The sequence below is a fragment of the Netta rufina genome, assembly GCF_964035555.1.
Source record: "Netta rufina genome assembly, chromosome: 3".
NCBI lineage: Eukaryota > Metazoa > Chordata > Aves > Anseriformes > Anatidae > Netta > Netta rufina.
This window is the reverse complement of record NC_140125.1, coordinates 19,448,210-19,471,630: the sequence shown is the minus strand read 5'-3', so window position 1 is coordinate 19,471,630 and position 23,421 is coordinate 19,448,210. Positions and strand designations below refer to the sequence as shown.

The following is a 23,421-nucleotide window of genomic DNA, read 5'->3' as shown; positions in this document are numbered from 1 at the left end:
ATGACCTCATCACAGATTTGCAATCTGCTGCTTTTTCAAGGTGCTATATGCAACCGTGGTATTTTGGGGTTATGGTGTTGGGACAATGTACTTTGCCTGTGCATTGAAAGAGAATTCAGTTTCATTAAGAAGAATGCTTTTATGGACTCAGAAATGTGAAGGCTCTGCTTTCTGCAGATGCCTGGTGCATGCTTTAGATGCACAGTTGCACAGCAATACATGAAGTGGGAGCATATTTTCAGTCAATTCCAGCGTGCTGTCTGGGCTTTTGACAGTCCCCCTTGCCGTGTCCCACTCCTGCTGCTCTTCTGAAGCTGTGGCTGTGCTGCAGGAGCCCTTTTTGTGGTGTGTGGCTGAGCTGTGTGGTACAGCCAGTCCAAACACCGCTGTCTGCAGGGTTTGTGTAGCCTCCGTGGATGTTTGTGCTGTTGTGACTTGTTGCTGTTGGCACTGGAGCTAGCAGTGAGTCAGAACAAGGCACAGGTGTGCAACCACAGTCCATGCCCCTGGGTTGCGATGGAGCTCGAGCGTAGTCCTGGTTTGGTTCCTCTCTGAGGGAAGGTGAATCTCCTGCTGAGCGTACGCTATCACAGTGGAGTGAGCTTGCTGAGGTGAGGGTGCTTTTCATCCATGTGCTTTCTCTCCTCGCCCTCAGGGAAGAAAGCAGTGATGGACTCCAGCCCGTTCCTGTCAGAGGCCAATGCGGAAAGAATCGTGAGAACCTTGTGCAAGGTCCGGGGAGCAGCCCTGAAGCTGGGACAGATGTTAAGCATTCAAGGTAAGTGGGAGCACAGGTCCTTAGCTACCCTCAGCAGTGCTGCCTGCGGGAGCAGCTGATTTCTCGTGTTACACTGTCAGCTGTTTGGAATCAGTCAGCATGGAGTAAACGTGGAAAGTAGCTTTCTCATGTGAGAACAGCCGTGGCGATGTGTGTGATGCAGTTCAGCTTAATCATGGTCTGAAATAGCTGATGTATGGATTATATACCTCCACTTGCCTAGTGCCCCTGTTGTAGGTCTGAGCTGAGTCAGGCACACAGCTGAAAGTGGTTGAAAATGAGATGACTGTCTGTGAATTTCCATGCCTGTGTATAAAAAGCACTTGTAGAGTAGCAGAGCTGTATCCCAGGCTACTCCCAAGTGTCCTGCTAGAAAAGAGGTAGAAGATGACAACACGATCCTCTTCATTGTTTACCAAAAGTGTTTGAGGTTATATCCGCAGCCCTCTGCCATTACAACAACCTGTTTGTGATTTACATCACAGAACCATGGAATTGTAGGGGTTAGAGGGGACCTCTGGAGATGAGGGTCCAACCACCCTGCTAAAAGCGGGTTCCCTACTGTAGGTTGAGCAGGAAAGCTCCAGGTGGGTCTTGTATATCTCCAGAGAGGAGACTCCACAACCTCTCTGGGCAGTCTGTTCCAGTGCTCTGTGACCCTTGCTATAAAAAAGTTCTTACGCATGTTTGTGTAGAACTTTCTTTTTCTTTTTATGTCCTTGAAGAGATTTCAGGCTGTCTTACTGCATCAGGCTCTGAAGTTGATGGTCACAGGTGAAGGCATGAGTGACATCGGCTTCTTTGCACTGAGCTGCTAGGTTACTCCTGGAACACAGCAGGTGTGCTGATTTCAAACCTTATCTGAACCTGCTCACTTTGCCTTCCTGCCAAAAATGAAAAAAGAGGAAGGAAAGAACCAGCAAAAAGAGCGCTTTTACACTTGTCTGAAAATAGCTTTCAAGGTATCACTGATACTGAGTCAGTGTCTGAGTGTTTGAAGTACTCCGTTTGCTTGGCTTGTGCTCCGACATTAATTTTAGTAGGTGCCGACTGATGGGGCTGGATCCTGTGTTGTGTTAAATAACTGAGAGCAGCTCTGTGTTCCAGAGAGCCCTCGCCGTGGTATTTCATCGTCCTTCATCTGCTGTCACCTGTTGTAGGTGTGTGCCAGGCTGATGGCAGCGCTTGCAGAGCTAGGTGGGAGGCAGCTGCCATGACATGGCTGCTCCCCATATGCTCTTTTCTCACCCTCCAGAAACTTCCAGGTGCTGACACTGCTTGTTTATAGAGCAGATCTGGGAGGAGCTCCTCTGTTCCTTGCTGTGTTTGGCCAGTGCCTCTCGTAAGTGGAATGGGTGAGCCATGCCTGGAAGTTGGCTCTGAGGTTCACTTGCCTGCTGTAGGTGGGAGTAACTTAGAAATTGTTAGGCTGCTGTTCCGAGGTGCACCTGATGTGCCCAGAGCCTGGCTATAGCTGCACCAGGCGGGGATGGTAGTGACGAGGCAACAGCTGTGAAAGGCCACCTCCGAGGAACAGAAATAATCTGCATTTTTGTCACTTGCCTGCTGTCTCCTAAAATGACTGAGCTTTGGCAAGGGTTTCAAACACTTGCCAGCTGACTTCACTCAAGTGTCGAGACATGCAGGCCTTCAGCAATCTCTGAGGCATTGTCCAGCCTTCGTCTGGCTCGTGACAAGCGAGCAGAGTGCCGCAGTGCCTGCTGAGAGCACGGGTCCTTGCAGGGACAGAATGGGAGCTCCTCCCTCTCAGGGCAGCATCCTTAAGGTAGCTGTGTTTCTCCTTTCCTGGGACAGACAGGTTGTGTTTGTAAATAAATGACACTTCAATTTGGATGTAAGAAGCACATGTGAAGGTTCTCAAGAATAAAGCTGGTAGCAGGGACTTATTTTTGGTGTTGGGAGAGCAGCAGTTAAATCTAATTTCATAACGACCTGAAGAAAAATGAAGTGTTTGCCAGAACTGGTGGCTTTTCTCTGGGCAGTTGTAGAAGCCTTTACTTACAGGAGATGACTAATCTTTCAAGAGCCCACTCCCATCGTTTCCTATCAGGGTAAAAAATGCTTGCTAAATCCTGCTGGCTCCTAAAATAAGTTATTTTTAGCTGAGTTATGTTTTCTTCTGCCTACTTGCAGCTGCTCTACGTTTGGGTAGCTGTTTAGAGTAATAGAGGCTGTATTGCCATTAGTCTGAGTCCAGTACGTGCATACATAGGGTTTTACTGCTGCACAGCTTTCCAGAGAAACTGCTGCCCCTTAGGATGGGCTGGGTTAAACCCCGCCACGAACCTGGGAGCACTGGGATGACGCCCCAGGGGTTCCTTCTGTTGCCTGTGTCTGTGACAGTGCCCTCTGGTAGGCCTGGGTGCTGCTCTGCTGCCAGCAGGGGCTGGGAGATGGCAGAGGCTTGTGCAGAGCACCTTGTGCTTGGTGTTTGTGCAGCCTGCCGTCCTACCAGAAGTCTCCGTGCCGCGCAGTGCTGCACGCTGCTCCCAGCACTGCTGCTGGGTCTGTGGGGCCTGGAGCAGTGTTCTTTATTTCACTGAATTGAGCCAGGAACCGTGATGACAAGCGATGCTGAGGACCCTTCTTACACTTAGGAATCCAGCGTGTTTTCTAGTGTATTCATACCTTGTCCTGACATTGTTCATTGGGAAAAGGTGCACAGAAATTTACTCTGTCTGCAGCAGGTGAGCTTAGGAGACGGTCAGGTAATACACAGATTTTTTTGTGAGGACAAAAATGAAGGAGTAGCTTTTTCTTCTGTTCTGTTACTTGTGCCCAGGACGTCTGGCTCATTTCCAAAGGTGTGATGCTTCAGGAGGTCTGCCTAAGGGTTCACTACAGGGTATGGTATTTCTGAGCTAAAATTAATCCCATAACCTTCATTGGTGTGTGTTCGGGCAGGACAACCTGACTTGTTTGAGCACAGGTGTATGTTTCTTCGTGTACTGAAGAACTGGAGAACGCAGTGCCTGTGCTGACTGCTGTGTTCTCTTCCTCTGGCAGATGACGCCTTCATCAACCCCCATCTCCAGAGGATTTTTGAGCGTGTGCGTCAGAGTGCCGACTTCATGCCCATAAAGCAGATGATGGTGAGGAACGTTCCTTCCTGCTCACTGGGGAGGAGGGTCTGTAGCAGAATAAAAGTCACCTGTGACATTCACTGCTCGGGGAGGCAGACTGTATTTCTAAGAGTATTCCTTCAACAAAAGTTGTGTATTTTTGGTTGTGGGTGACATCTGATTCCTTATCTCAGCTATGTGCTGTCAGTTCTCACTCACAAGTATGCATTCAGCTCTGGACAGAGGAAAAAATGCTGTATTTTTTAATGTCCAGAGGTTATGAAGCCCATACAAAAATGATCACATGGGACTAGTTTAGTGTAGTCTCCTCTTCTGTTTCCTCTCTCTGATCTTCCTCATGGATGTCAACCTAGTGTTTACAAGTGCCTAAATCCCATTTTAAAAACTCAAAAATGTTAGTCTGATGGAAAATAAACAGGAATTCTGTCTTTTTGACTGTATGTAGCCTACCTTCAAGTAGAGTTGGAACATGTTGTCTTTTTGTCTTTTCCTCCCTTTGATAATTAAGATGTGAAGGGTAATGCAAAAGGAACTGTCGGCACTACATCCATCTTCTGAAAGATAAGAGCCAGCACTTAACTATGGCAGCCTGGCAGTGTAACAGAAAAGCTGTTAACGCACGTTGTCATGTTTAATTGTCACTATTGCCTCAAAGAGAGTCACTCTCAGCCTGGATTGCTTCTGATCAGCTTGGTAGTGTGATGAAAGAGAATCATAGAATCATAGAATATCCTGAGTTGGAAGGGACCCTTAAGGATCATCAAATCCAACTCTTGACACCGCACAGGTCTACCCAAAAGTTCAGACCATGTGCCTAAGTGCACAGTCCAATCTCTTCTTAAATTCAGACAGGCTCGGTGCAGTGACCACTTCCCTGGGGAGCCTGTTCCAGTGTGCAACCACCCTCTCTGTGAAGAACCCCCTCCTGACGTCCAGCCTAAATTTCCCCTGCCTCAGCTTAACCCCGTTCCCGCGGGTCCTGTCACTGGTGTTAATGGAGAAAAGGTCTCCTGCCTCTCGACACCCCCTTCCAAGGAAGTTGTAGACTGTGATGAGGTCTCCCCTCAGCCTCCTCTTCTCCAGGCTGAACAGGCCCAGTGACCTCAGTCGTTCCTCGTACGTCTTCCCCTCCAGGCCTTTCACCATCTTCGTAGCCCTCCTCTGGACACTTTCCAACAGTTTCATGTCCTTTTTATACTGTGGTGCCCAGAACTGCACACAGTACTCGAGGTGAGGCCGCACCAGCGCAGAGTAGAGCGGAGGAGACATGTCTAAATCCTTGCCCATATTCTGGAAGATAAGTGGCCCAAAAAGGGGCACCTTTATATTCCTAAAGCAGTGCTGGTTGTGTTCAGGATCACTGCTCTTCAGGCCCCAGTAACACAGCCTCACACAGCTCCTAGCAGAATCTGTTTAGTTCTGGGGAGCTACTGCTGGCTGGACCATTGCTCATGGTTCTGTGCTCATTGGGAGGAAGGGGAAACGATCTAGGAAGCAGGGTGTAGGTACTCAGAGCGAGTCACCTTAGAGGAGCATGATGGCAAATAATGCAGATCTTAAATATTTGCTGTCCCTGATGTTTTCCTTTCATTTGTAGAAAACTCTGAACAATGACCTTGGCCCCAACTGGAGGGATAAACTGGAGTCCTTCGAAGAACGCCCCTTTGCTGCTGCTTCAATTGGTCAGGTTCACCTGGCACGCTTGAAAAACGGGAAGGAAGTTGCCATGAAAATCCAGGTGGGCTTTAGAGACCAGCATCCTCTCTGGTCTGTGCTGCACAGAGAGGCAGCGGAGCTGCACAGATATATTTACTGCTAGGATGGATAAGGAAACAGTTTCGTGCAAGTGAAATTTGGGTCCAGCAATCTCTTACCCTAACTGAAGCAGAGGGGAAGGACAGAAGAGGTTGTGCAACTTGGGCCAGTCTCTGACTCCAGATGAGTGGGAGACCTTTCTTGTGGTTGTATCACTGAAGTGTGGGGATAATGGTGGTAAGGGACTGCTCGTACCCACTAGTGCTGCGTGCAGGGGTCCTACCTACTCCATGGGTCAGTCCTCTTTCTGGAATCTGCCTTTTCATGCCTTTTCTGGCCGCAGCCCAAAGGTTATAGAAGTTTGAAGTGACAAACAAGCACTGGCTGTTAAGAAATGGCAGTCTGACAGTGCTGAGGGTTATTCAGGGCTGTCAGCAACTTCAACCAAGTGTTTCTAGCAACTAAGTTCCGGAGCTGGAACTATTTGTACGGCATGCTTTATAATGCAAAAGAAGTGACGGAACTTGCTTAGTCGGGAAGGGACCTCAGGCAAAGTTGGTTATCTGGTTGTTGGTTTGTTTTGTCAACTGGGAGGCTTCAGAGATGATACGGATGGGTATTGGCTCCTTCTCAAGCTAGTTGTGTCCAAAGTGACCTCTGAAGTTAGCCCAAGGCAGTAGCAATGGAAAGTTAACTGTGGCACCATACGTCCTGCCCCACAACAGCATAGCCGGTTCATTTCTTTACAGACTAGGTGAAAAACAGGAGGAGGTACCTTTTCTAGGACTGGTGTGTGGTCTTGCTGCTTGCCCCGCTGCTCTGGATGAATGAAACACTCTGGGGCTGTCAGTGGCGTGTGCTTTCAGCTGTGGGTAGGAAAGTGGCTGGCTGCTGTCACTGGGATTTGTGTGTCTGAGGGGTTTCGTGTGTTGCTGGGATTTCCGCCTTAGGATTTCTTTCATGTTAGAAGAGTCCATGCCAGAAGAACTGAAAAGGCCGTTCTGTTTGCCACGCTGCAGGTGGCTGTGTTGAGGGTCGGTTCCTGTTGAGCTGGAAGGTGTTTTTATAGCTGGAAGGTGTTTTTATCTTGCCCTGTACAACTGGCTGCCTTGGGTTCATCCAGCCGTAACGCTGCCCTTTCCCGTTCTGTCCTGCAGTACCCTGGAGTTGCCCAGAGCATCAACAGCGATGTTAATAACCTGATGACTGTCCTGAGCATGAGCAACATTCTCCCTGAAGGTAAAAAGACCAAGACCCACGTGTCATCTAGCACATGGAGGCCTGTACCTTGCTTACTTCTCTCCATGGACTGGAGAGCATGCCCTTGAGCATGTGCCTGCTCCAGTGTTCACTCGGTGGGGTGGGAAGTGCACTTGTGTTTATTTTCCCTGGTCGTGGGTGTGTGCACCTGCCAGAGTAACATACGCTTGTACCTGTGCACTTCTCCAGCGAAGGACTCACAGGGACTCCTGGCAGTCTGAAGTGCCTGATGGCCTCCTAGCCATGAAACGTGGGCAGCGTTCACATCACGTATCCTTGCTCTGTCCCTGCTGTTTTCTGCCAAGGCTGGCAGAACTCATTCTTCCCTGCATTTCCTGCATCCCTTTGACTGGGATGAGCAGAAAACGATGGGTAGAGCTGTGGAGAGCTGGAGACCCATTAGATCCTGGGCTCTCTCAGTGCTTTCCTATAGTAGAGGAGTACACCCATTTTTCCACAGTGAATGCAGGATTAACTGCTCCTCATTCCAAGCACCTGCATGCAGCAGCTGTAAATCATAGTGGCACTGTACAGATGTTGCCCTCAGATCAGGCTGCATAGTGACAAAAACTGGCTACTGCTCTGTGGTGGCTCAGGGCCCTGCAGGATGAGTCTTGCTGCCTTGACGTGTCTTGCTGCAGAGCCCTGTCAGCACCAGAGCTGCCCCGAGGGAGAGAGCAGGAGCAGGCACCGTGGGTGGGAGATGGGGAGGACGGGCCCAGCTGTGTGAGCACGTTGTGGATGTGCCTTGCTGAAGGAGCAGCTGCGTGGCCACTGCCTGGGGTTACCCGTACAAACTGCTTCCAGTTGCAAAGAGGAGGTGGCTCCTGGGGACCTCTCGTATTCTTCAGCCTTGAGTTGGCTGGACAGCAGGTTGCTCCTCAGCTGCAGTGCTGGCAAGCTTAGCCTGAGGGGCTTTTTTCCTAAGACTACTCTGTTCTCTGCTGTTTGGCTTTTAAGGTTTGTTCCCTGAGCATTTGATTGAAGTCCTGAGCAGAGAGCTGGCCCTGGAGTGTGACTACCAGAGAGAAGCTGCCTGCGCGAAGAAATTCCAGTATGTTCACACCAGTGCCCCAACCTGTCTCTGCACACGGGTGTGAAATGTAGGGAGGCTCCTCAACTGCAGGGGCAGCGGGGAGGTGAATTCCATGCCCTGGGGACCCAGCTCAGCTCTCTTACAGCACCTAACGCCACCAGCAGTGGCTGCTCCCTTGTCACACTGTAGCACTGGGTCCTGATGGCTTTTACGTTAAGGCTGGACCTGGGAGTGCTGCTGGAGGCTGGATGCCCCCTCTTTGCCCACCCTGCAGAACTTTGGTCCTGCTCTCCTTGCAAAAGGCCAGTTTCTGTACGTGTAGTCTGGCCCTGAAGTGGGATGACCAAAGGAGCCCGGTGTCCCTCAATGTGACCGCCTGGAGGCCCTCCTAAAGCTGCTCCTTCAGCAGGAGATGTGACCTCAGGAGTCACCAGCAGCTGTAACTCACTGGCATGGCTTCTGGTGACTTGATCCCTGCTAGAGCTACTGAGGAAAATATTCCCTGGCAGCTGCAGCCAGGGTGTGGGGAAGGGGCAGCGGCTGTGAACCAGGTTACGTGAAGGAGCCGTGCGCTGTTCAAGATGTTGCAGAGGGACCCACCTGCTTGTGGGGCTCCTGACCTTCTCCTCTCTTCCCTCCGTGCCCTAGGGAGCTGCTGAAAGACCACCCCTTCTTTTACGTCCCGCGGGTAGTGGATGAGCTGTGCAGCAAACACGTCCTGACCACAGAGCTTGTGTCTGGCTTCCCGCTGGATCAAGCCGAGGGGTTGAGCCAGGAGATCCGAAATGAGGTACTGTGGTCACAGGGGTGGCTAAAGGGGAGGTCTAGCTGAGGAACTCCTGGGTGCCCTGCTTCTCTCAGATGACCCTAAGCTTGGGAGGAATTGCCAGCTCTGGGGGAGGAACAGTTTTGTTCTGCAGCTGTTCTCTTGGACGGGACTGCAGGAGAATTTCATGCCCTTGCCAAAGTGATTGGGTGTCATCGCCCTCTGTGAGCCTGGCCCGTGCTGTACAGGGCTGCTGGAAAACTACCCCAGTAAACAGGAGGGGGGATGTGGTGGTGGGTGCGTATCGGTGCCCAATATAGCAAGGGATTGGAGTGCTGTGGTGGGAGAAGCATCTGTTTTAGTAGCAGAAATAACTGTCCTGGAATTTGGATATGTTTTGTGGTTGGGTGGTGGTTTTTTTTTTGGTCTTGTTGTGAGCTGTCAGCTGTTAGCAGGTCACTGGGGAAAAGTGCAGGGTGTATGTTCCCCTAGACAGGTTCCAGTGCCATAGTGGACGTGGAGACAGGCCAGAGCTGGCTGCCTGAGCCCCCTGAGCTGCCTGCCCTTGGGGCTTGTTCTCTCGGATGGGCTGCTGCATCACCTGGGCTGCTTTTCAGAGGCTCTGGGGTGGGGCAGTGCTGCCCTGCAAGCAAAGCAGTTGGCCAGGCAGGCCCACAGCCTTCTGCCCCAAGTGGCAGTGTCCTGCAGCAGGGTCTGGCTTGCCTTTACTGATCTTCCTCCTGAAGGCGGTGTCACCGGGCCTTTGAGCAGCTGAAGATGGGCAGGATGAGGCTGGCAGCTGCACTGAACAGGCTCCCGTTTGTGTCCTCACAGAGAGGCTTTGCTGCATGTAATGTGGTAGCAGGCTTTCCAGAGGCTGTGCTCTTGCCTCCTCCATGCCTTCAAGTCCCAAGCTCGTGTGCCTGCTGCTGTTCCCTCAGCCTGGGTGGGTGCTGAGCCCAGCAGGCTTTGCTGAGGGGTGCTTGGTGGTTGTGTGCACGTAGTGAAGCCCCTTTAGGTAAAGGTTTGAAGCTAGCTCTGTATGCTGTTGGGAAGGAGGCTTTGCAGGAAGAAACTCTTAGCTTCTTTTGGGCCTTGAACTCAGAGTGCCCTGGAGCAGCGTCGTGCCTCCTGGGAGCTACGTTGCCTTCATTTCAGATGGTACCTGCCAGTGTGGTGATGCGTTCCTGGCGTGTGCTCATGCCCACTGTAATTACATGCGTGCATGGGGCTTGCCACCCTACTGATTTTTCGTTTTCTCTCTGATTTTCAAGATCTGTCACCACATCCTCGTACTGTGTCTGCGGGAGCTGTTTGAGTTCAGGTACATGCAGACTGACCCGAACTGGTCAAACTTCTTCTATGACCCACAGTTACACAAGGTAAGTGCAAGCAGCACCCATTCTGCCTGCGCTAGCGCTGTTTTTCACCAGCTTTTGATTATTCCCCATTCTCAGAGTTCATTGAGCTCTGACTGAGGTTCTCTCGTGGATTCCTTGAGCCTTGGGCAGGCAGGACAGTGAAACCTGGCCCTTCGCTGCTTTTACTTGCTTGGTCTGGGTGGGAGGGAGAACAGGGCTCGTGGAACTGTTGGGCTGCCCGTCTTTGGCCCAGGATCCAGTCACAGATAACTCCTGAGCCTCGGGGTCTTTTTTTCTTTCTTTGAAATGTGTCACTGGGAAGTTGTATTTGGCAGTGTCCTACCAGGACACATCTGAACAAATGGGTTTTAGTTGAATGCTCTGGTCTTGTGCTATGCTGAAGATACCGGTGCTTGGGGAAGCGCTTGCAGATGTCCTGCTGGTTGGCTTGGCTGCCTGCTTGTACCCTGCAGGCCGGATGGAATTGCTTGTTCAGCCCTGAGATGTGTTGAGAATTGTTGGGAAAAGGTTCTGCATTGCTCTGTCCCCAAGCAGAAAGCCTGGGTGGGGTTACGGGGCAGGTGTGACAGTGTCAGCACAGGCCACACCTCCTGTGTCATGTACCGGAACAAATGCTTGCCCTATTGCTAGGGAATTCAGGAATTAAGGGGAAGCTGAGACAGTGGAAAAGTGCTCCAGCAAGCTGAGCTTCCTGAAGGCACTGGGAGTCTTCTCAGGTCGGGCCTCCAACCTGAAGAGGTTGGTACTGCAGTGCTGAAGGGTTTGTTCATTTCCAGGTGGCCCTGCTGGACTTCGGAGCTACACGAGGGTTTGACGAGAAGTTCACAGACGTTTACATTGAGGTGAGGACTTGCAGTGTGTCCTAGCATGCTGCGCTGGGGTTCTTAAGAGTACTTGCATAATTCTTCTCGTAGCTGTGTTGTTTTGTGTCTGTATTGAATCCACTTCTGGCTGTAGAGGGAAGCAGGAGTGGAGATGAGATCTTGGTTCTGGCTTTATCCCTGACGGTAGCTCTGTGCGTGTCTGCTGCTAGCCTTTGGTGCTTGTGTCCTGATGGTTAAATTACGTTACAGCTGTGGGGAACTGTAACGTTGCTCACTGGGAGACTAAGGCAGAGCTTATCTCAAAGGGGATCCCCTCTTCTCACCCACTCACAATTCAGTGATTTTTATATGAGGGTGTGGGGGAATTGCTTCTACTGTTCATTGCCTGGCTTCTCCTGTGGCCTGCTTACAGACTCACAAATTTATGCACTCGTGTATATGTGTGTGTGTGTGCGTGTGCTTTTTTGTGTGAAAGCTTTTTTCAGTCATCACCTAGCTCTCCTGAAAGTGTTCTTCCTATTCAGGTAATCAAGGCAGCTGCTGACATGGACAGAGACAGAGTACTGAAGAAGTCCATTGAAATGAAATTCCTCACTGGTTATGAAGTCAAGGTATGGAGCAGAAGCATTTACTTCTAGTAGTGGCCAGTGAAAGGTTTGCTGAAGAACGTGGGTCTTAACTTAGAGATTTCTTGATGGCAGTCTGAAAGCCCAGTTGCCAAGCTGAGGGAGAAGGGCAAAAATGTTCATGATTTTGTTCTCTCCTTCTGTTCTGGCAGCAGGAGCCAGAACAAAATGATAATGTAGTTATTTAAAATAATCATCTGCTAACCCCCAAACTACTTTTTCTTTTATACGCCCTCCATCTCCCTTCACTCCCTCAGCAAGACAGGTAGTGACACTGCTGAACCTTCATGACTGGGCAGACAGTCTTCTGGGAGGCTTAGGTGCTTGGAATTAACTGGTTATCAGTCTGTCAGGGTCTGGGAGTCACATTCGTTGTGGGTAGAGGTGGGCATTTCTCCTAATTGGCTGCTGTTAGGAGTAGTATTTCTCCTTTTTCTCCCTGGTGTTCCAAATGGTTAGTGATACAATTTGGGCCCCTTTCCTTTTGGGCAGGAAATGGAAGATGCACACTTAAATGCTGTCCTCATCCTGGGAGAGGCTTTTGCGTCTGAGGAACCTTTTGATTTTGGCAACCAAAGCACCACGGAAAAAATCCACGGTTTAATTCCAGTCATGCTGAAGCATCGGCTTGTCCCTCCACCAGAAGAGACCTACTCTCTTCATCGGAAGATGGGGGGATCGTTCCTTATCTGCACCAAACTGAAGGCCAAAATTCCCTGCAAAAACATGTTCCAGGAGGCGTACAGCAAATACTGGAGCACTCGGGGCAAGAAGCCAGAGGAGTAATAATGAACTAACGTACCTTGTTCTGAGGGCACGGTTTGTCTCAGCCTTGCCAGGAATGTTCTCGCCTCCCATGTGTTGCACCCTAACTCTCCATCCTCTTGAGAAGCAGCAGCCTGTGCCCTGGAAGCCAAGCGTGAGTTTCACGGAGACAGAGCTGTTCTTCGCTCTGTCTGTCTGACACAACGACTGCCAGGACCGTCTGCAGCTTGCTGGAAACTGTCGTGAGTGCTTGTATACTGTTTCAGGATACCAGCCAACTACCTTGAATACATTTTTAACATTGTGATGATAGCTGCATATTGTTTTTTTTTTTTAAAACATATAGTGGGTAGGGGAAGGAGGACAAGAGTGGAATTTAGTATTGAAATGTTTGGAATTCTTGTCTGTTTTTTTTTTTTTTTTTAAACCTTCATGCTAAGGTGGAATTCAAGTAGTTTTCATACTGTGACTTACAGAATGAAATACAGAGGTGTACCCTACCACAGACACACTCAGCCCCCCTTTCTCCTGTTTTTGTAAGTCCAGTGGCAGCAGTCCAAGAACCTTCCTGGATTTTAGTGATGCTGATGTAATGCAAAGGATGCGTGTACACATAACATGAAGTTTTATGTTTTCTGCTTCTCTTTGGCTTGCAAGGCAAACATAGGAAACATTTTATAAACCTGTGAATTGAGTGCCAATATCTTTTAAATACACACATACTCACACAACTCTTCTCGGTTCTGGGAGGCAAATGTTCAACAGAACTACATCTGAGCACAAAGAGTGGGATTCTTCACTGCTGGGTAGGTATTGACTTTGGTGAGTTAGATAAGCTACATCTCTGACACCAATTGTTTGCTGGACTCCTAACTTGAAAGCTAGTCTGGGGTTTTGGCTGTTTTCCAGTAATGTAGAACTTATGGCAAGGCAGACAAAGACGTCGTGTCTCTCATGAGCATTTCAAGCTTCAACTGTCACATGTTTAAAACCAGACGCACAATTTTAAACTATTGGAGTCAAGCTAGCAAATATACTTTCTTAGTTTTTTTGTACAAAGCCTGTACCTGTATGAGTTCTGATTTCAATAAAAAAAGTGCTTGTGCTGTGGGCCTGCAGTCTTTCCATCTTCTGGTGGCGTAGTGACTACAAAGGTAAACTGTGTCCTATTCTCTGAGATAAACAGCAGCACAGGAAAGGGGACCCTTCCACGTCCCTTTTGTAGTTGTTTGCTCAAAGAATTGCTGCTACCCTCGCAAAGCCAACTGTGGCCTGTTCATTCCTTCACTTTTCCATTGCAGCTGTGTCACATGGTGACAGTGATGGCAAGTTTACCTGGAGCCAGAGGGATGTCAGCTTGAACATCGATCGGTCTGGCCGCTAAAATCCCTGGTAATTAACTTTTTCTTTTGCTTGTTTTCCCTTTTTACTTGCTCTATTAAGAGTTCCTGGACACTGCTCTTTTTGCCCTTCCTCCACCTGTGAAGAAAGAGTGGCTGTTGGAGTTGATGCTTATCTGGTGCCACTGAGGCAGGCATCCGTGTCTGTCAAGGGCAAGACATTTAGCAGCAGCTGAGCCTACTTGGTTAGCACAGCCCAGCCATGCAGAGGGCTGTATGAGATTAAACTTCATCAGGTAAGAAAGCCTGATTGCTGGCACTGCCAGAGATAAAGAGCAGGTGAATAAATGGTTTCTCTCAGTAGGGATCTATCAGAAATAGGAGAACAGGTTCTTGTATTGCCTTTCCTCCAGGATCATAAACATATAACCTGCTTGATTTCAGGCTTGTTTTAGGACGATCCAGTAGTACTTGATTCAACTAAAACCACTCATCAGGTTAGTTCTGATACTTTGAGATGTGTGAACACTGCTATTCAGTAATAGTAACAGAGTAATAGTTTTGCATAAAGCTGCTTAATTTTATTCACTAATGAACTAACGTCTCTTAGTGCTTTGCGTTCTGATAGATATTGTTTACTTTTCCTTTGGCTCTAGATGTCACAGCTGTAAAAATGGTGGAATGGGTTGAGATGGTAAATGTTTATGTTCAAAAGCAAGGGACAAAAAGCTGCCAAGGAAACTAGCAAAGTTTCTGCTGATGGACAGCCAGTATGTCCAGAATAGTTGTAAGGAAAACAAAATAACTGAAGAGCATTACAGTGCCAGTAAGCACAGGCGGAGGAGATTCATTACGTCCTTGCTTGCATGACCACAGATCTTTTGTGTAAGATGCTGGGGGGCACTGCTCGCAACACAGGACCAACAGCAGCACAGTGTTCCTGCTGCACAAGGGAGGGGAGGGAGGGATTGCTGGATTGATGTTTGTTATCAAAGCCAAGCTTATTGCCAGCACAACAACAAACGAGGAGGAAGATGTCCCAACAAACAGTCTCTGCTGTGGAGGAAATATCATGGCTTGTGGAGGAACTGGTGGAAGGTGAGACCAGGTCAGGACACACTCCAAATAACTTTGCAGGTATTCTGAGATGCATTTCAAGATGCGTGAGACTCAGTTTGGAGGAGGCAGCTCAGACATACCTAAGTAAGAATCCAGCCTCCAACGTTAGGGCAGCTGAAACACTTGATACAGAACTAAGTCAAGGAGGAACCTCAGAAACAACGACTACAAATACCAACACAGAACAAATGACCTGAGAAGGTGGTCACAAATACTGTAGTATATACCAAAGTATAAAGTGGCTTGGCTTAATTTTTACAAAAGGTTCTGTTAAATTTGTCTGAAAGCTGCTAAAGCTATATAGCACTACGTACCCACTGCTTTTCTTCCACGTGTGTGCTTGTGCTGGTCTTATCTTCTAGAAGGCGATTATTCCCCTTTCCATTTCCTCCTCAAACCCTAACAGGGAGAGGTATGGGGGGGAAAAAAAAGACAAACCATCTGCATTTCTAACAGTTCCCTGTTTTATTGCGGTACATCAAAGTAGGTTAATATTAAGTGTGTTACCGACATAAAATAGTGGTGGTAAGTCATTTTTACATTGTTGACTTCTCCACCTTAAATATTTCTGTGCAAAAGAATCTACATCATTGTTCTGTAGCAAAGAATCTCTTACAATGTCCCCTACAACACTGAGGGCATTAAACAAAATAGTGAGAAGAGGCAAAAAAAAAAAAAAAAAAGCAGAATCTTTCCCCTGCACGCACACTTGTCAGCTTTTATACTCTAAAACACAAAAGTGATTACATCTAGGCCATGCAAAACTGTACAATGATATTACAATGAAAAAAAAACTAAACCTTTTTTTTAAATAAATGAAACTGTCATACATAAAAAGGCAGATACAATTGCTCTGAAATACCAACACTGATTTGCTTGTGGATTTCTTCCTTGTGGATGAGACTCTCCAGCCATAGCTTAGTATAACCTATTTTTTCCTCAGCATTTAAGAAAGACAAGGTAGAGTTTGAATTTAGAATGGAAAGTCTGTAGCAGACGTGTTTCTGAGGGCATCGATCAAATACAGCATGAACACAGAACATGCAGATGGGTGCAGTTTGTGTTAGTACAGAAAAAATGTCTCATTTCCTCCAAGGAACTGACGCCTATGTGGAAACAAACAAAAAAAACACCACAGAAGCTGAATGTGCCGCTGGTTCTCAGGCTAAGGAGGTACAGGGTCATTGCACCGCAGCAGGCTTTGCCCTTCATGTATTCATTTAAGCCAAACAGCATACACAAAATTGAACAAGAAACTACTACCCCAGAGCATGTTTGTCCTGTCATTTAGGGTCTGGCTGAGGCTAGTATCTTCTCCTGTTAAAGTGTTTTGGAAGGCTAATATTCTGTGAGGCAGTTGGTGTGGTTAGCCTCTATTTCTATAGGAATACTACGCTTTGTGGACTTTGTTTTTTGGTATGAGAAACCCCTTTACTCCCCTCTGCTGCATATATGAGGAAAACATGCTTGCCCGTTAATTTTATAAGTGTTAAAGACAAAATTTTTGACTTAGTTTTGAAACCTGTTAAAATGGACAAAAATGCACATCATAACAAGTTGCAGCAACTAACCAAGAGGAAAAGAAGCTACTTCACCAGAAACAGGAATGTTTTGTGACACCATCAGCTGTTTTCTGCAGGTCAGGTACAATATAGAAGAAAGCACTATAACCCTGTTTTGGCGTTCATGAAATGTGGAAAGCCACACGCCTCTGGCCATGCACGTGCAGGGGAAAGCTACTGACCAAACCTTTTTCATTCTGTAACCTGGAGTCCTTAGTAGCTGCCTGACTCTTCAGATCTTCTGTTGCCACCAAAATAAAAGAGGAAAAAACAACAACAACAAAAAACCAACAACCCATATGTTTAAGTAGTGTCATAAATGCAAGCTACCTTCAGTCTCAGCCAAAAAGAAATAAACAGCTAGATACATATTGTGTACACAGAACATATGCTACAGTTTAAAGAAAAAAAAAAAAAGGGGGTGGAGATTTTTAAGCTCCCTGGACAAATTGCAGCCCTCTACTTGTGGAGTTGAAACAATGCTACAGTGCAAAGTAGCCTTAAGAGACATCAAGCCTTAAGAGACAACTGTCTTTAAGATACCAGGCAAAAGTCTTTTACAGTTCAAATGACCAAGTTACTTTTCCTAGCCAATAAGTATTCAAAAAGCTCAGCTACAGTATGCGTTTGTTTTCAGTGTTGATAACAACAAAAAAAGATGAGTGTGGTTTAAAATTGTGTATAACCAAATGGCCCCTAAATATATAAAAACTATTCAAGTCCTAGGACACCCTTTCTCCTTTCAGGTAAGTGATGTGGTCATTTGTGTTTCAACTGAGAGAACAGTTTCTGTTTCTCTTTTTAACAGATGCATATAAAAATACACAGTACCAAACAAATGATTAAATATAGTGATCCTAAAGGAGACTGCCAAAGCTTAAAAATTGTGGTGTGCAAACAGCATAGGCCTGTGGAGCTCTTGTCCTGTGGATCTTAGTGTTCTAACACAGCTGACCTCTGCTCTGCCTGAAAAGGTCAGTTTGGGCTAGCAATACCTTTCAGGTGCTGTAACATAGTAAACATGCACGTTTAGTTATTCTCATTGTGTTCTGTGTAGTGGCTCTTTGGGTTCCATTTTCATGTAGAACATCAGCTCAACTGAAAAAAATAAATGCATAAAAAAGATGCTGTGACCCTCTCCTGGGGACCTGTCACACAGGCTGCTCTGTCTTAAATGACCGCCGTTTAAATGCCTTCTCTGAATAGCAAAATAACATTAATATTTAAATACAACATACAGTAAATACAAAACTAGTCTGCAAAGTCTTTGAAGAGTGTGTGGCCATGCTTCACCAACAGGACGAAATTGGGGGAAAAAAGGAGTGGCTATACTTGAAGCAATATGCAGCCTTTAAAAAGAAGCCGATGTGGAGTTCAGTAATGCCAATAATGCCCTGCCTATCTGTCCCTCAGAACGATGAAAACCTCTTCTGGAAGGAATTAATTTCAAGTGCTTAACTGTTTGCTAAAGCTTTTAATATTAAATGCCAGGCTTGCAAAAATAGTAGCTTTGAAGTGAAAACAAAACAAAAAAAGAAAAACCACACACTACTGTCTTGCTACTCTGAAAAACCCAAATCGGGGAAAGAGACAGGTTTTTGATATGATGGTTTCAAAAATAATACTGAATTCCTGTCCCAAAATAGTATTTAATGAGCTTAAACTTTGACAAGCCTTTTGATTCAGAGTGAAAGAGAAATCTTACTTAGGAGACCCAGCATGATAAAATGGTACAGGCAACGATCTGTGTCTCATTCCCTGTTTCACATTGGGATCATACCTGGAAATTACTGTACACAGTTTGAACTTATCTATAACTTCCATTACAGAAGACACAAACTGGAAAACTCCAAACATCTCTATGTGGGCGAAACACTCTATCACTGCTGACCGCAAGAATATGTAATGGTTTAAGAGCCATAGCAAGTTTCTGAAACCCACCAATAAACAGCATTCTAAATGCAGAAAACCCTCACATGTTTGGCTATGGTAATAGTATAAACACCAGCAACAATACTACTGAGAAAAGAGGCTTGTTTGAACACTCCCAAATAAAAAACACATCTGCCTTGCTAAATGAAGAGATGAGACATCTGCTCTTACCACACATCTGTACATCGGCCTCTCACGTTATTCTGTTGACTGCATGAGCAGCTCCAGCTTTTTACTTATTTCTGCAGCTGCAGCAGGCTCTGTCATTCACTGCAATACTTTCTGGCCTCCTGAACTGCTACTGGAACCAAACAGCAGGTGAGCACACAGAAACAACTGCAAATTGCACAAACCCACAGCATGGGAGAGGAAAACCAACCTTGCCAGCACGGCAGTTGTGGGTGGCTAGGCATCTTCGATGACCACAGTGTGAACAGTATGAGGTCAGTCTTCAAGGTTCTTCATTGCTACAGTGACAGCACAGCCAGCGACGGCTGGCTTCAGGATAAGAGCACTCGTTTGGTTGGTGTATTACAAACTAGTATTTGGTAACAACGGTAACAGTTTGCTGTTCGGGGATGATGAAAGGGACGTGGAAGGCTGCTCCCTTCCTTAAACCTGGCCAAAGGCTGTCCCAGGGAAGCAGTTTTCCTGCTGAATCCTGCGGCACTGAGCTCCCTTGCTGCTGTAAGGACCTCTACCATAGCATGCCGTAAGGTATCTCAGCTGCACAGCTAGCACAGAATAACCCAGGGCAGCCGCCTGGCTGACCGGGGCCCTTGGTTCTCAGGGCAGGGGTTGCTTTCCAATCATTGTCATTTTTGCAAAGGAGGAGGAGTAACATGAAAGCGGGAATTACAGCCTCAGCTACACCACTGCCAGAAGTAAAGAAACGTGAAAGTTCTGCGGGGACTCCTGGCAGTGCAGCAAATGGTGCACAACGTGAGTAAATGACTGTCTGTCCTGCAAAAGGTTTTAGGCCAGGCCTGCAAGTCTGTATATCACCAAGCATGAAAACAGGGACAACACAAATCTTAAATTAAAGGCTCTCTTAAATAAGCATCCATCTTCTGCTGCATACACAATTTTTTTTTTTGATTTTTTTTTTCTTTTTTTAAATATATACATACATATTTTACTCTAACATCTGTGTATTTATTTAAACTCTGTACGGTAGTAAAATATGCATCATCTTAATCAATAAGGATTTGCTGGCAACAATCAGATTGACATTCAAATGTGGTGGCTGAAAGCTTTTATGTGCCTCTGACATACTGATCGTTCCCCATGCAGGGGAAGGGGTCTCTGTGCTACTTTTGTACAGTACAACAAGCTATTGCATGAAAAAAAAATCCCTCTAAATTTTCTCCTGTTGACACTGGTCTGGTCTATTTAAGCTACTTTTGAGGGAATTGGGGGGTGGGATAAATATGTCTTTAAAGCAGCTGTAACCACAAAAATGAAACCAAGACTAATACAAATCTAACAGCATCTGGTATTTACCAACACCCTAGCTTTGCTCATTTGCTGCTGTCAAATCTGGGGAAGAGAGGGTGAGGCAGTGCTGAACAGTGCTGAAGACGACCAGCCTCTCTAGCCCACTCCCAGATCACTGAGATGGGCAACGGGGAGGGTTAAGATGATGAAGGTGGGAACTGGAAGAGGTGAAGGGGACAGCAAGCTGCTGTGATGTCGAATCTGAAAGCTGAAGCAGTTCATGAGTCCCAACTCACATGGTCAGAGCTCTCCAGGGAGAGGCTCTTGGTCTTGTGAGGAGAAACTGGACTGGGAGGGCTGCTGAGGTTGGAGCTGTTCGACGCAGTAGAGTGTCTTGGAGAGTCAGAGTCCTGCAGCCAAGAGACAGGAAAAACACCAGTAAGTAACAACACAAAGTCTGCGTAACTCTGGGTGTCTGAGCAACAGGTGACTGGATTCAGAGGCCTGCACGTATTTTGCTTGTGTCCAAAAATATGGAGGAATTTTCTTTGCTCAGAATTTTTTGGCAAGGGGGTGGGAATTAAGAGTAAGCTGTCAAATCTGCTGCTTACAGTAGGCATAACTGATGCTGAAATAAGGGTACAACACCTGTGGGATTCTTGCAGTCTGCACATTACTGAGGGCCTCTTCACAAGCCTGAGCGTGCAACTCCAAGTCGCTTGTGAGCTACAACTGCTCCTGCCTTTTTGCAACTTAGAACCCGGGATGCTCTTCACTAACTGGTGGAATCTTCATGGTGCACACTTTATCACAGTTTCTTCTATGACGCTCCCAGAATATTAATTCAAATGATTCTGGTCAAGATACTCTAATTAGATCTTCCTGAGTACAGCAGAATGCAAATATGTCTGACCTGAGTTTGGGTTGACACTTGCCTTTCTGTACCACGAAAAGCCCGTGTGATCTCTGGTTTTCTCATTCCTTGGTTTGAAAATAGGCTGGTGAAGTTTGGCTGGCCAGCTTCAGATTGAAGCCTCCTACGTAAAACATTCCTGGCTGGAGGGACTGAGTTTAGCACTGGGCAGGATTGTCATCCAGTCATAATTACAGTCTTGTTTTGCACAAAATGTAAATGATCAAATCCAGTTTCTGCTCTAAAGGAAATTATTATATGATAATTCTTAAATTACCTCATTAACTTCAGGCACTCTGATGACTATGACAAAATGCCTGCTGTGAAATATTTGCTAATGTAGCTTACGAGTCTGCAAATAAAGGGCAGAAGTAGTATCACCACTTCAAGCTGTGAGACGTTGCTACCAAGCTGTTAGTCTACTGGGCCAGTATTTTTGGGAACCTCACTGTCCCTGTATCTACAGGTGAGGAGTGCAAAGAGAATTTTCTACACATTATATACTAGGAACAGAGTTAGAACACAATTGTATAATCATCTAGTTTGGAAAAGACCTTCAAGGTTATCAAGTCCAACTGTCAGCCTGACCTACCAAGTCCCATCACTAAACCACGTACCCATGTGCCACGTCCACGTGCCCTTTATATACCTCCAGGGATGGGGGCTCTCTCACGTCACTGGGAAGCCTATTCTGATGCTTGATCGGCCTTCTCTGTGAAGAAGTTCTTACACCACCCAAACCCCTGACATAATTTGACTTCCTCATCCTTATCAACACGCTTCGATTTTCTCCTCTTTATCCCGTCACTCACCTCTCGCTCGTAGTCCCTTGTCGGTGCGTCACTGCCCTGGTCCAGGCCACCAGAGGACAAGGAGCCGTCTGAGGGCGATGCCATCGGCTGTCGCTTTGCTCCATAGCTACCTCCTGAGAATTCCCTCCGCAACGCGCTGCCGTTCTGTGCAGATGATCCTAAAACACGCAGAGGAATTAAGCTGTGTTACAGATGCCCAGTCAAGGTACCAGAAATTTTGTTAGCTGTTCCTCTAGCTGTTTCTGCTTTCCTTCAGCATGCTCCAAGATGCTCAGCTCATGGCTTGCAGCTGATGTGGGCTTTTATCTCGTCTGATGCCAGACACAGTTTTTCCTAGGGATTCTCTGGTTCTTCCCTTGGCGTGTCAGGGCTAGCATGCTTTACACAGCACGGACAGAGTCACTGTGTCCCTAAAGAGACAGCAGTTGAAGAAACTGCTGTGCTGGCAGCCTCGTTACAGCTGCATCTCCCCAGGGAGTGCGTAGGGTCATGCCAGCACACACAGATTACAGCAGACATATGTGCTTTCTGCAAGCTGCTGGCTGTTTTCACATGCTCTATTATTTAATCACTTGCCTGGTGGCAGTGACCTGTGCTGATTGGTACACGAGGTAGCATGGCAGCACTAGGAAAAGGGTTTCCAATTCAGTGCAGCAAAAACACTTCCATAACAACAGTCAGTTTCCTACTGCTTCCTCTCTGCACCAGCAGCAAGAGAGGCAGCAACAGCTCTGTGCAGGTCAGCACCAAAGAGTAACCATGGAACTTGAGAACAACTTGGCAATGATTTAAAACACTTAAGCAAAGCAGTCCCAAAGGTAAGAATGCTGTTTTAATTCTAACTTCCCTAAAACACTTGTGCACAGCCCCAGCCCAACAGGTCTGTTTGCTTACTTGCTGCTAACCCGCTGCTTGCGCTCATTGATCGTCCTGGTTCTGTGCGGGACTTCGTGATCGATGGGATGCTGACGGAGCCACTGAACACAGTCCGACTTTCCTGAGGCCGAAGATTCTGCAATGCAGACACACAACAACGAGTTTTTTATCGACTGCTGGCTCAACCTTGGATGTTAGGAAGGAAGGCCCCAATACCCATTAACAACCCAACCTTACCAGGTATGAATTGTCTGAGCAGCATGTCAGCAAAGTTTGCAAACCAACTCTGCAGCTCTACATAACTTTCTATGGTAACCACATTAATCCCTAATGCCTGCAGAGTTGTAACACCACCTGCTGGATCAATCTTCCATTACTCGGGTGATTCTGAAGGGACTAACAGCATTTCTCCAGACCTCCATCAATTGAACCAAAGTAACAATCCGCCTCGTGTTTCCAGCCTGCTCAAACAGGATGACCAGAGCACTCGCCATCAGTTTTTCTATGTATTTCCATTGTCACTACCTGAGTTCCAGCGAGATTTTCTAAATTATTACTGGGCTGAAGTGGTCCTTTACTGAGGGTAGAGATAAAACACAATGCCTCTGCTTGGATACGGCAGTTCCTTAAAAATAGGTTTTGTCATTACATGAACGGAAAACAATACTTTTAAGTAACTAATTGGAGATGTTATTTCTGCTTCTGTTAACTTATAGCTAACTGTGGGGAAAAAGGATTCTCAGCTTAGTTAGCCTAAAGATGAGCTGGCTTTTTAACCCAGGATTTCTGATATCCTTTCTTATCATTTTATCTCTGCCTAAACACGAGGCTAACATGATTTCCACTATTAAGTCATGAGCATTTACTAGAGTTAAGTTTAGGGAACCTTTACAGATGCAGAATGTGGAAAGAACTGCAGGTAGCTCTGAGCATCAGTTTATTTCCACGTCACAAAACACTTCCAGCAGTAACTGTTAATTTCTTCCTAGCCATATTTAGTTATTTTCCCATCCACTCTCTCAGATAAGGTAAATAAAACACAATAAAACAACATTTTCTATTGCAATGCCTATTTACTGCTGTTTGCAGCAAAGTCATGCAAATTTCAGACCAGAACAAAGATTCCCCCACCCA

General features: G+C 46.8%; 2 protein-coding genes across 6 annotated transcripts in view; one reads left to right on the top strand and one right to left on the bottom strand.

Moving 5' to 3' along the window:
* The window catches only part of COQ8A (coenzyme Q8A), a 37,020-nt gene extending 23,614 nt beyond the window's left edge, over positions 1-13,406 (top strand). For both annotated transcript variants that reach the window (XM_084283973.1, XM_084283974.1), the window contains exons 6-15: positions 656-778; positions 3,806-3,891; positions 5,480-5,620; positions 6,795-6,876; positions 7,858-7,951; positions 8,582-8,723; positions 9,974-10,081; positions 10,858-10,923; positions 11,430-11,516; positions 12,024-13,406. In XM_084283973.1, the coding sequence (XP_084140099.1) occupies positions 656-778; positions 3,806-3,891; positions 5,480-5,620; positions 6,795-6,876; positions 7,858-7,951; positions 8,582-8,723; positions 9,974-10,081; positions 10,858-10,923; positions 11,430-11,516; positions 12,024-12,317 (1,223 nt within the window). In that variant the 3' untranslated portion in view covers positions 12,318-13,406. The remainder of the gene's footprint in view (positions 1-655; positions 779-3,805; positions 3,892-5,479; positions 5,621-6,794; positions 6,877-7,857; positions 7,952-8,581; positions 8,724-9,973; positions 10,082-10,857; positions 10,924-11,429; positions 11,517-12,023) is intronic.
* A 1,817-nt stretch (positions 13,407-15,223) lies between these two features.
* Positions 15,224-23,421, bottom strand: part of CDC42BPA (CDC42 binding protein kinase alpha) — a 150,023-nt gene continuing 141,825 nt past the window's right edge. For all 4 annotated transcript variants that reach the window (XM_084284371.1, XM_084284372.1, XM_084284373.1 and 1 more), the window contains 3 exons: positions 22,306-22,423; positions 21,412-21,569; positions 15,224-20,096 (listed from right to left, as the gene is read on the bottom strand). In XM_084284371.1, coding sequence (XP_084140497.1) covers positions 19,965-20,096; positions 21,412-21,569; positions 22,306-22,423 — 408 coding nt within the window. In that variant the 3' untranslated portion in view covers positions 15,224-19,964. The remainder of the gene's footprint in view (positions 20,097-21,411; positions 21,570-22,305; positions 22,424-23,421) is intronic.